General features: G+C 38.1%; 3 protein-coding genes across 4 annotated transcripts; all 3 read left to right on the top strand.

Moving 5' to 3' along the window:
• Positions 1 to 1,066: 1,066 nt before the first annotated feature.
• Positions 1,067 to 2,511, top strand: LOC117546121 (granzyme B(G,H)-like). The gene is made up of 5 exons (XM_034216230.1): positions 1,067 to 1,158; positions 1,228 to 1,378; positions 1,488 to 1,620; positions 1,842 to 2,105; positions 2,197 to 2,511. Exons 1-5 carry the CDS (start codon positions 1,098 to 1,100, stop codon positions 2,356 to 2,358), a joined length of 771 nt encoding a protein of 256 aa, XP_034072121.1. The 5' UTR covers positions 1,067 to 1,097; the 3' UTR covers positions 2,359 to 2,511.
• Positions 2,512 to 5,148: 2,637 nt separating this feature from the next.
• Positions 5,149 to 7,414, top strand: LOC117546123 (mast cell protease 1A-like). Its single transcript, XM_034216233.1, has 5 exons — positions 5,149 to 5,326; positions 5,396 to 5,546; positions 5,679 to 5,808; positions 6,349 to 6,603; positions 6,694 to 7,414. Exons 1-5 carry the CDS (start codon positions 5,266 to 5,268, stop codon positions 6,847 to 6,849), a joined length of 753 nt encoding a protein of 250 aa, XP_034072124.1. The 5' UTR covers positions 5,149 to 5,265; the 3' UTR covers positions 6,850 to 7,414.
• Positions 7,415 to 10,416: 3,002 nt separating this feature from the next.
• Positions 10,417 to 11,798, top strand: LOC117546122 (chymotrypsin-like elastase family member 2A). 2 transcript variants are annotated; one of them, XM_034216231.1, is made up of 5 exons: positions 10,417 to 10,512; positions 10,592 to 10,739; positions 10,861 to 10,996; positions 11,160 to 11,420; positions 11,515 to 11,798. In XM_034216231.1, the coding sequence occupies exons 1-5, from the start codon at positions 10,455 to 10,457 to the stop codon at positions 11,662 to 11,664; spliced, it is 753 nt and encodes a 250-aa protein (XP_034072122.1). In that variant the 5' UTR covers positions 10,417 to 10,454; the 3' UTR covers positions 11,665 to 11,798. The 2 variants fall into 2 exon arrangements, with proteins under 2 accessions (XP_034072122.1, XP_034072123.1); XM_034216232.1 differs by having other exon boundaries at positions 10,440 to 10,512; positions 10,595 to 10,739.
• The last annotated feature ends 279 nt before the right edge of the window (positions 11,799 to 12,077 follow it).

The raw sequence follows: 12,077 nt of genomic DNA, 5'->3' as shown, positions 1-12,077 counted from the left end.
TGAGTAAAAACCAAGCAGTTGTGGAAGAAATACTTAAATATGTTACTTACAAGGAAGTAGCAATGCCATGTGGTGAACACACATGTAAAAGTCCTGCAATATAGGTAAAACTATAAGTATTATCAAAGTATACTTCAATATATAGATAAAGGTAAAAGTATTATGTAGATCAATATTTGATTCGAATTAAAATTGCAGTGAACATTACTTTATGTTGCCGATGTTAAAGATGGGCAAATATTGAAATCATAGCGTTAGTTTAAAGTAGTACCAGCATCTTATTGATCTCCTATCGCTGCTTGAATGCACGGAGTGTGACCAACAACACAAATCCAACTATTGTTAATGGTTTGCATAAGGCCTTTAGCATCCACAGGCAAAATATGAGTTGCACTTACTTTCATAACTGCTACTATGTGAATATCAATACCCAAATCTGCAGCTGGAAACTGTGGTTTCTGCGGTTCTTTTAGATTGCAACACTTCTCAAGAAATGTCTGGGTTGTGGGTTGTATGAGATACTCAGACTTGGAGATGGAAACCGCGGTTTCTGTTACTCATTTAATTTTTGGTGTGACATACCAGTAATATATGGTCACAGCTAAAAAGTAAATCAATACTAAAGAACTTTTTTACTTCATTCATCCAACCAAATGTCACTAAATCCTACGGGGCTAAGTGTTAAAAATCCAGTGATGAAAAAATGTCAACAAAGATATTTAAACTGCCATTGATTCAAAATGGTAAAAATATGAATTGACATCAAATGTTGAAGAGAAGTAATAGATTATTGTTAAGCACCGTGTGAGAACTCAGCCATGCTGTTCACATAATGCATGAGCTTCAGGCTGTGGAGGCCGCAGAACCACAGGCCTTATATTTACTGAAACAACGGTAACACTTCATGAGGTTTCATGTCTTTACAGACCACATGCACTCATCACTTTAACACAATTAAAGTTTGCACAGATACATACATGGTGGGCTAAAGACATCTTGGTGAAGCAGGTGAAAACCACAGGGTCGCTGACTGAGGAGACTGGTTTATAAAAGGTCGACACGACACTCAAAGACAACAGGTTCAGTTTGCTGCAAGCATGAAGCACGCTCTGCACAGGATTCTGCTTCTTCAACTTCTGACAACTCTTGGACTTCATGGTAAGATTCCCACATGTGGTTATTTGTCTCTTTTCTACAAATGCAGTATTAACTCATCCTTCTTTTCAGCTCTTGGTAGTGAAATCATAAATGGTAAAAAGGTCCCGGACAACAAAATGCAGTTTATGGCCTCCGTGCAGAACAACCAAAATGTTCATATCTGTGGAGGATTCCTCATCAATGAAGTCTTTGTGGTCACTGCTGCACATTGTGATCGCTCGTAAGTTGTCAACGTTTTTTAGGCAATCTATGATTTATGTTATTATCTAAAGGAGCAGCAGTTATTTTAATAAACAGTACTGATTACCCCTAAATGACCATTTGCTTAGGAATCCTACAAGTGTTGTTCTTGGTACCCACAATCTCAAGAAGGTTGATGAGAAAATGAGATACGGTGTGAAGAGATGCAAGCATCCATCTTACAAGAAAGTTGAAGAGGGGGCAGACATCATGCTCCTCAAAGTAAGTAGATAATAGCATTTTTACAGTAATATCTCTAACTTTGATGTTCTGTTTAATTCTGTTCTAGTGCCGCAAGCCTATACCCACTTACATTAAATCTCAAAGCAGCCCCATCTTCAAGCAATTCATTGTTAGCTTGATGTTTCCTGGAGGAAGAAGTATGCTTTAAGTCTGGCTTTGCTAGCTTTTAACTTTAACTTTTTGATTTTGTGTGTCTCCAGCTGTCCAGGAAAGCTCGACAGAACAAAAGAATAAAACCGATTCCACTTCCAAAAGCTGAGATTAAGTTCAAGAATGAACAAAAGTGCCAGGTAGCTGGATGGGGCTCCACAAGTGATGGTAAATCTGTTGATGAGCTGCTAATGGTGGTTGTGCCCATTGTTGACCTGGAGGCCTGTAAAAGAATATGGGAACGTCGAAACTTTACTCTTCCGGAAAACATCACCTGCGCAGGTGGATATCGCACAAAAAATGGATTCTGTGAGGTATGTTTTCTGTCCTGTCATATGAAGTGGTTTCTGGAATAAATTAATGTACTCTTGGAAAGTGATTGATAAAGCTTCTTACTGCTTACAGGGTGATTCTGGCGGCCCTCTGGTGTGCAACGGGAGAGCAGCTGGAGTTGTGTCTTACAACTGGAATAACAACTGCCAATACCCAAATATGCCCAATGTGTACACAGATCTACCGAAATACCTTCCCTGGATCAGAAAGATTCTCAAGAAAAATAATTGTTAAATGTAACAGATCAACATACTCGTATGCACTGTAGTGGCTCCTTGGATTTAAATATCATCTTAAAACGTTTCACTTTTACAGAAAAGCTCTATAATGAGTTCACCATTATCATCACCAATATAAAAGTGCAACATGCTTTTAGTGTACTGTACTGGCTGGAATGTTCTTGTTTATAAAATGTGTTATATAAATAAATGTATCTTGCCTTGCCTTTATATGGACCTACAGTATGTTAATAGCTGTTAGCTATTCAGAATAGTTTTGGTCTTTGCTACATGTTTCCCAGTCAAACCTGTTTAATACTTTCTTATAACATTATAAGAAAGTATTAAACAGGTTTGACTGGGAAACATGTAGCAAAGACCAAATATATTATTTTTTGTTATAACAAGCACATGCTTGTTATAACAAAAAATTGACTTTTTAAAACGTCCAGAAAGTTCCTAGAAGGATAGCTCCTATTCATACATCACTACCACCACCACCTAAAAAGTAATACTTTAGTACAGAAGGCAGACAGATGATGTTAGGAAGATTCATCCGACAGCTCAATTTGTGACTTCACATTAGATGTACAAAGATGGAGGAGGGGCTGCCTCTGATGGTGAAAAAGCAGACATTTTTAAAGTCTTGTTATGACCTCTGGCGCTCTCTGCTGGGTATCATGGAGTACTAACAGATCAATAGATATTTGAGGCTCTGCTTTGATTCTGAGCAATAGCTAGTGTTTTATGCTAATTATTTCATTTGGCTAATAAGTTTCCATTAAGCTGCTGGGGAGTGGAGAGGGGAGGCAACTTTAGTAAGACACATTACAAAGCAACCATACCGAATGAGAAGTCCCTTAAAGTCCTGAGTAAAAACCAAGCCGTTGTGGAAGAAATACTCAAATATGTTACTTACATGGAAGTAGTAATGCCATGTGGTGAACACACATGTAAAAGTCCTGCAATATAGGTAAAACTAATAAAGTATTATCAAAGTATACTTCCATATATAGATAAAGGTAAAAGTATTATGTAGATCAATATTTGATTCGAATTATAATTGCAGTGAACATTACTTTATGTTGCCGATGTTAAAGATGGGCAAATAGTGAAATCATAGCGTTAGTTTGAAGTAGTACCAGCATCTTATTGATCTCCTATCGCTGCTTGAATGCACGGAGTGTGACCAACAACACAAATCCAACTATTGTTAATGGTTTGCATAAGGCCTTTAGCATCCACAGGCAAAATATGAGTTGCACTTACTTTCATAACTGCTACTATGTGAATATCAATACCCAAATCTGCAGCTGGAAACTGTGGTTTCTGCAGTTCTTTTAGATTGCAATACTTCTCAAGAAATGTCTGGGTTGTGGGTTGTATGAGATAAAACAACACGGAAAATCTTTTCTGATCTTTTTAACATTGTAGAGTCGAGTTCATTTGATGTCGCCACATCAGTGTGCACCAAAGGAGAGCAATGTAAAAAAGAATACAAATACACTGGATGGACATTTTAAATGCAAAATGAACATGACTGGTGGGTAAAATAGATTCATGCTCAATACGTCAGTGTTTATAATGCCCATGGCAGATTCTAGCAATGAATTCAACATATTTACATTGGAAAAAACCATTGGATGACTTTGCTCTTCTCTGCATGCTTTCAGTCTTTAAACCCTATTTATTTTTTTAAGTTATGTTGAATTACTGCAAACAAATTACACTTCAGAAAAGTAATACCTCCTCATAACATATTCACTTTAAAATAGACTTGAGTCAAACATTGAGAAATAAGCCGCAGTGTTCTTTTAGACTAGCTGTCAGTCAGCGTTGACACGACTTACCAGAATTCGTTTCACACCTGTGATCGTGATCATACTGACACTCAGACTTGGAGATGGAAACCGCGGTTTCTGCTTCTCATTTCGTTTTTGGTGTGACATACAAGTAATATATGGTCCCAGCTAAACAGTAAATCAATACTAAAGAACTTTCTTACTTCATTCATCCAACCAAATGTCACTAAATCCTACGGGGCTAAGTGTTATAAATCCAGTGATAAAAAAATGTCAAATTGCCATTGATTCAAAATGGTAAAAATATGAATTGACATCAAATGTTGAAGAGAAGTAATAGATTATTGTTAAGCACTGTGTGAGAACTCAGCCATGCTGTTCACATAATGTGTTTTTACAGACCACATGCACTCATCACTTTAACACAATTAAAGTTTGCACAGATACATACATGGTGGGCTAAAGAAGTCTTGGTGAATCAGGTGAAAACCACAGGGTCGCTGACTAAGGAAAAATAAATGAAAATGTCAGATACAAAATTAACATTGGGTAGATTATAGCAGAAAATAGACTAATGAGCCACAATGCTCTTGTAGATTAGTTGTCAGTCAGCGTTGACATGTTTTCACAGAATTATCTTCACACTTGACTGTGATAATACTCACACTCAGACTTTGAGATGGAAACTGTGGTTACAGCAACTCGTTGCTATGGTGCAACATCGCAGTAATAAAAGACAACAGCCCAAATGTGAAAGCTAAAATGTAGATCCATACCAAACCATTTTGATTATTTTTCACATATTTCATCCAACTAAATGTGACTAAAGCTTATTTAGTCACATTAACGATGAGTATTATCCAAACAGGGACAAGAATATCCCAGAACTTTCAGAAAAACACAATACTTGTGCATGTGCTTCAGGCTGTGGAGGTCGCAGAACCACAGGCGTTATATCTACTAAAACAACTGCAACATTTCATGAGGTGTCATTTCTTTACCACCACATGCACTCATCACTTTAACACATTTAAAGTTTGCACAGGGTCGCTGACTGAGGGAACTGGTGTAAAAAAGGTCGACACGACACTCAAAGACAACAGGTTCAGTTTGCTGCAAGCATGAAGCACGCTCTGCACAGGATTCTGCTTCTTCAACTTCTGACAACTCTTGGACTTCATGGTAAGATTCCCACATGTGGTTATTTGTCTCTTTTCTACAAATGCAGAATTAACTCATCCTTCTTTTCAGCTCTTGGTAGTGAAATCATAAATGGTGAAAAGGTCCCGGACAACAAAATGCTGTTTATGGCCTCGGTTCAGAACAGCAGAAACAAACATATCTGTGGAGGATTCCTCATCAATAAAGACTTTGTGGTCACTGCTGCACATTGTGATGATGGGTGAGTTACCTTTGCTCTTTCAATACTCAATGAATAATGTTATTGGACCAATCCAAAGAACCTTATTTTTGCATTACATGCAGCAGCTATTAATAAACACTACTGATTGCCTCCTGATGATCATTTGCTTAGGAATACAAGTGTTGTTCTTGGTACCCACAATCTCAAGAAGATTGATGACACAATGAGATACAGTGTGAAGAGATGCAAGCATCCATCTTATGAGAAAGTTGGTAAGGGGTCGGACATCATGCTCCTCAAAGTAAGTAGAGTTCCAGTAATTTGATGTTCTGTTAAATACTTTTAGTCTCAACAAAGCCGTTAAAACAACAAAGCATTTACATCAATACTATGAGCAGCTGAACTCTCCCCCCCCCCCTCTATCTCACCTCTCCACCATGCCCCCACTGGACCGGGACTTTAACACCCCCCCCCCACACACACACACACACACACACACAAAATCCAGCACCAGTCACTTTTACGCTGCTATGGAAATGTTTGCACTATGTACATTATCTTTTTTATATATATCCTGCTTACTTGAAGTAAACGGTTATTTTGTAATTATTGAGTGTTCTTGTATTTTAATGAGTGTTTTTTATACCTCGGGTCTGTGGGAAACAGTATTTCGATCTTTCTGTGTGTACAAACATATTTTGAGATTGACAATAAAGTTGACTTTGAGCTTCATTTTCAAGCAAGCTTGATGTCTGATATGGGGATAAGAAGTATCCTCTATCAGACCTCTGTGTTTTCTAGTTTTTTTCACACATTTTCACTTGTGATTTTGTTTCTCCAGCTGTCCAAGAAAGCTCGACTGAACAAAAGATTGCAACCAATTTCACTTCCAAAGACTAAGACTAAGATTAAAAAAAAGAATCCGTGCAGTGTAGCTGGATGGGGTCTAACAAGTGTTGGTAAACCTGTTGATGAGCTGCAAATGGTGAATGTGCCCATTGTTGACCTGGATGTCTGTAAGAACGAATGGCCTAACATGCTTCCTGAAAACGTTATCTGTGCTGGTGGATATGGCACAGATAAAGGATTCTGTCAGGTATGCTTCCTTTCCCGTCAGGGGTATGGTCTCATTATAAAAAGGTCATTAGAAAGCAAATGAACTAATATAGCTTCTTCCTCCTCACAGGGTGATTCTGGGGGTCCTCTGGTGTGCAACGGGAAGGCAGCTGGTGTTGTGTCTTACAACTGGAAAAAGGACTGTGGATACCCAAATAGGCCCAATGTGTACACAGATGTATCAAAATACCTTCCCTGGATCAGAAAGATGATGAAGGATTGTTAAATGTAACGCAACGGTCCCTGATCAGCCTGTCGGATGTTCGTTTACCCATAATGACCGCCTCGCTGCACATTATCCCTTACATGTGCATCTACATATGTTGCATCTGTTGTTCACCTTTTTCAAACACAAAGGGTCATGTATTCTCCTGAAAGTAAAGCCAGTTTCTTATCACATGTAGCTAACCGTGTTGTATGTGTTAACGTCAATCACTTAAACCTTTTTGAATTTAGTTAATTTAGAAATATGGCGCAGCTTTTAGTCTTATAATTGGGTAATGTTGCACAAAGAAACTTCAAATCCACTTAAGCTGGTTTGCATTTGTCATCCAAGATGAGTTAACATGTTCACACCTGACCCTATGAAACAGGTTGAAGTGTGTGTACCCCTCTACAGTTGCAATGGTTTCAGATCTGATGCTCAAAGGACTTTCAAAGTTTTTCAATTTTTTTCGGAGGGTTAAATGTTGGCAAATTTTATTTGTTATGATTTTGTTATTTCTTCAAAACTGCTTTTATGAATTTGATAAGTTTCTACCTGCGGTGATATTAAAAATATGCATTAATGAGTTTGTTTCCCTTGTGGCGTTATTGCTTGTCGCAGAGTTAATCATTTACAATTATGTTTTAACTTTGTAGAATGCCAAACTCTATTTTGGCTGTCAAACTAGTTTACTTTAATTATTGGACAGTGACATCATATTAACTACAGGGCACAGATAAATAAATACTTCAAACACACAAGCATGACCGATGACACACACATTTGTTTGCTTTGGACTCAGATGCACTGCAGAGGATGGATATAACCAAAACTGATTGGAGTGGCGCCCACTAATGGTCAAAAAGCAGAGAAACTCTGCAGCTCTGTGTTCCGACACAGGCCTTCTCTACTGAGTATACAGTAGAATGACGTTCTAATGCGAGCAACAGCTTGCAATATGTCTATCAAATATTACATGTGTTGGTAGTGGATCTGAATATGGATTTGTGGCGAGAAAAACAGTGAATAATGTAGTCAGATGTGTATAATGAATAATCAGTTGAATCCTTTCATCAAAGTTCTTTCAAAACAAAAAATGTAAGTTTATAATATATAATGTTACATGAGAAAAAAGGTAATTAATGTTCTGACTAGATCTGTGTTTGTTCTCCCCTGCAATGAGGCCTAACTAACTAAATCATTGCTGCATAACCGTGAGAACATAAATGTTCAAACCTGTATCTGGAAACTGGTTTCTGTGGTTTCTTAGTTTGTCGATTCAAAGAAAGGTTTCAGTGGCATGTGTCGAGAATGTCCACCTTAAACAATAACGGTGTTTGTGGTCTTTACTCGTTAGATCAATGCAACAAAAGCTCACTTACTGTTACCAAGTCTTATCCACAAATAGGGGGGAAAAACAGGCCTACCAGTACAGGAGAGCATGTCCAGGAAACCCACAGTCGGAGGATAATATTGGGAAGGCTCTAAAACCAGTACCAATATCATGTAGAAAGCCGACACTCATACTGTAAGACAGAAGCACACAGGAGCTAAAACTGAGAAAAAGCATGAAATACAAATAAAACATCTCCACACTGTACCAAACTACCTGTAAGAATGTGACAGCCCAAATAGTCCTGTTAGTGGCAAACAGTGGGCCACACCAAAACTTTAAATAAGAGGTCTGTCTTTACTGTAGCTTTAAAGAAAATTACATAAAGAAAAGTAAAACAGCAATAACAGGTCACAGGTAGTAAAGATAACAAGAAAAGAGAGCTTAAAAAAACAAAAACAAGAAAGAGTAAACTAAACTTAGAACAAACAGGGAGAACATCAACGGGTAGAAGAGGATTAAAGTAGTGACGAGCACTGTGGCGAACCACACCAGGGAACATTAACGACGCACTGAAGGAGAACAGTTGAAAACAGACAGGTATAGATGCACTCAGAACTAATCACCACAACAAGACACAGCTGCTGTGTGCAGGCTAAAACACAGGAGCAGCAGGGTGATCACACACAGGTGGATCCAATCAGGACGAGGCCAACAATCACATAAAGTGGGAAACCACATAAACAGGAAGTCAATGAAACAAGGTGAGTGATTTTTACAAATAAAACAGGAAACAGAAACGCCAAGGTCATGAAATAACCCCAGGATAAAATACCTCCAAATCACAAACACAATGGGTGTTTCTCAATGTCGAGAACGCTTCCTTGGTAGGACATGTCCCTCCGAGTCAGGTCCTTCAGAAGCAAGGCAAGAATTCTTCCTAGCCTCGGAAAACGAAGAATGGTGGAACAGGCTAACAGGTGTGCGTCATATGCGAGGCCCGCTTAAATGGAGCGCAATTTCCACCAAAGATTTGGAAATTGGTCCGTGCGCAAAGCATTGTGGGGATTTTAAGACCGCGGAGGATACACATGTGCAGCCTCGAAATTTCCCCCAACGAAGGACTCCGGCCTCGGTAGAATTCCAAGCATCCTGGACATTGGAACAGTTCTTCGGCGGGACTCGATGACGTAGCATCCTTGAAATAGTGGCTCTGGAGCAACCTTCCTCGACATTGAGAAACACCCAATAGCTTGGTATCACAAATAAATAAGGAGAGTTATAGGTACCAAACAACATAATATTAAAAACGTATATATGCCGAGGGCAGTTGCCGGATATCTAGTTTGTAATGCGGCCTTGAATTAAGTTTTTTTTATTCTTTAGAAAGAGGACATTTACATAAATGTTTATCTTTTAATTATTAGAATTTACTTTCTTATAAGACATGAAATCCTTAGTTATTAATGTCATTAAGTGACTGGTTGGGCCTTTTAAGAAATCTTCATATTCGAGTAAAGGCCTAACATTTGCACTGCATATTCATTTTGTTTATTTTTTCAATATCCTTCCAACCTGCTGTAACATTAGATGAATTCATGTCTGTCTGGACACATTGAACATTAACTGTGGCTGTGCAGATCATTTCAGTTTTAAAGATATGTGCAGATTTTGATGAATGCAGTCGCATCACTTGGTCATGTCCCCAAAATGTTAGCTTTTAATATAGAACAGGGTCAATTTAACATTATATTTATCATAAATGTTATTTGTATAGAGCCAAATGAAAAGGACACTACTAAATTAACATATACCTAGTACTCATGCGTCTGTGGATAGATTGTGTCACCTTAAGCAACTGTGTCACATGCAGTCTCAAGACTATGCAGATATAGTTGGGATTGATAGGAAGGAAGCGGCCATTCACCCCCAATTTAGATTTTACATTTAGATCATTTTTCTGTGAAATGATGATCAAAGTGATTAAATAGTATTCGTTTCACAACTTTGATGTTCGCTCAGAAGTGAAGCAGGAAATCAGTTTCTGTGGTTCAGCTGGTTTGTTGCAGATTTCACAAGAAATGTTTGAGTGGCCACAGTGGGCTGCTTCAACAAAAAAAAAATTGCAAAATGGGGACCAATGAAATATGTCAGTGCAAACTTGCAGGCAAACATTGAATGGATGTGGTCAGAATTCAAAATAATCTTAGTGTTAATCAGACAAAGTGCTGCATAAAAGGATCGACTTAATGCCCCGAAGAACAAAGGCAAGTAAATTGTCTTGCAGAGCATCATGCATGCTCTACACAAACTCCTGCTTTTTCAGGTCCTGACATCTCTCGGACAAAATGGTAATACTCCGAACTCTGTTTATTATGCTCCAATCATTAACTGAAATTAACCTACTGTATGACCTTTTACTTATTTCAGCAGATGGGAGTAGAATCATAAAAGGAGCAATAGCCCCAGATGATACGTACGAGTTTTTAGTCTCCCTGCAAAAAAACGAGAAACATCTGTGCGGAGGATTCCTGATCAGCGAAGACTTTGTGCTCACTGCTGCGCACTGTAGCTCCGAGTGAGTATAACTTCCTTTATCCGCTATCTTTGAATCATTCAATTTGAAAAGTCTTCAAGATATATTAACCACCTTTATTTTTAAATATTATCTTCAATATTGAATATTATCTTTCATTTAGGGAACCGGACAGGGTCGTTGTTGGCACTCATAAACTCCTCAACGTTGGTGATGAAAATGTAAGATACATTGAAAAGAGATACAAACACGGATCCTATTACCAAGTAAGCGGAGGTTATGACATCATGCTCCTCAAAGTAAGTACACTTTTTTTTTGGATCAAATTAATAATTTAGCTTTCAGCTTCATATTCAGCCATTTTTTGTTACATTTGAAGTCTGAAGAATAAAAAAGCATTATCTTATATTACAGACATTGCTAGTTTTGTGAGATTTACTTTGAGATTTTTTTCATCTCCAGCTGACGAGGAAAGTTGCCGGGAACAAAAAACAAATCATTGCCCTTCCTTCTTCTAATATCCACATTCAAGAAAAGAAAACCTGCCATGTAGCTGGATGGGGTAAAACAGAGACTCGTGGTGGAGTTGTTGATCGGCTGATGGTGGTGGATGTGTCTGTCATAAACCTGAACACATGCTCTGAGTCATGGGTACAATGGGGTGGTATTCCTTCCAATGTTATCTGTGCCGGTGGTTATCCCAGTGACAAAGGCTTCTGTCAGGTATGATTTATCTTTGTTGATGTAAGATGTAAGCTGGTATAAAAATGCTTTAAAAATCTTAAATAAAATAATGAATAATATTCCTTGTTCACAGGGTGATTCTGGTGGTCCTCTGGTGTGCGACGGGATAGCTGTTGGTGTTGTGTCTTTCAACTACAACAGAACATGTGACTACCCAACTAAACCCAACGTCTACACAGAGATCTCCAAATACCTTGGCTGGATCAACAATATCATCAATTAAAAAGCTTAATATGCAATATCATAAAGCTTTGCTTCAGCACACTTTGAATGTATTTAGGAGGGGAGGCTGTGTCTCAGCTGCTCTGGCAGTGTTCGCTCTTTAATGGAAAAGCAAAATAAAGCAAATGTCTCAAATGTTGTTTTCTCTTTTCTTTATCCGAACACTTGAGGTTTGAATCTCTTATAGGAAAAGGTTTTACTTCAGCAAACATTCATTGTAATATGGAGGCTTTGTGGTGTCACAGATTGGTCTATCAAGGTTTATTTCATCAGTATACATTCATTTTGTATGTTTAAATAATCATAATGAGATCCTGCACTTGGAGAGGTTGAGCATGTGACGTCACCATAGTTTCAATGTCGGATTATAAACTACTTTTAACACTCATAAGGCACTTCAATAGAATTAACTAA

Source organism: Gymnodraco acuticeps, unplaced genomic scaffold (genome assembly GCF_902827175.1).
Source record: "Gymnodraco acuticeps unplaced genomic scaffold, fGymAcu1.1, whole genome shotgun sequence".
Lineage (NCBI taxonomy): Eukaryota > Metazoa > Chordata > Actinopteri > Perciformes > Bathydraconidae > Gymnodraco > Gymnodraco acuticeps.
Note: the sequence above shows the minus strand (reverse complement) of the source record. Positions and strands in the feature narration are given on the sequence as shown.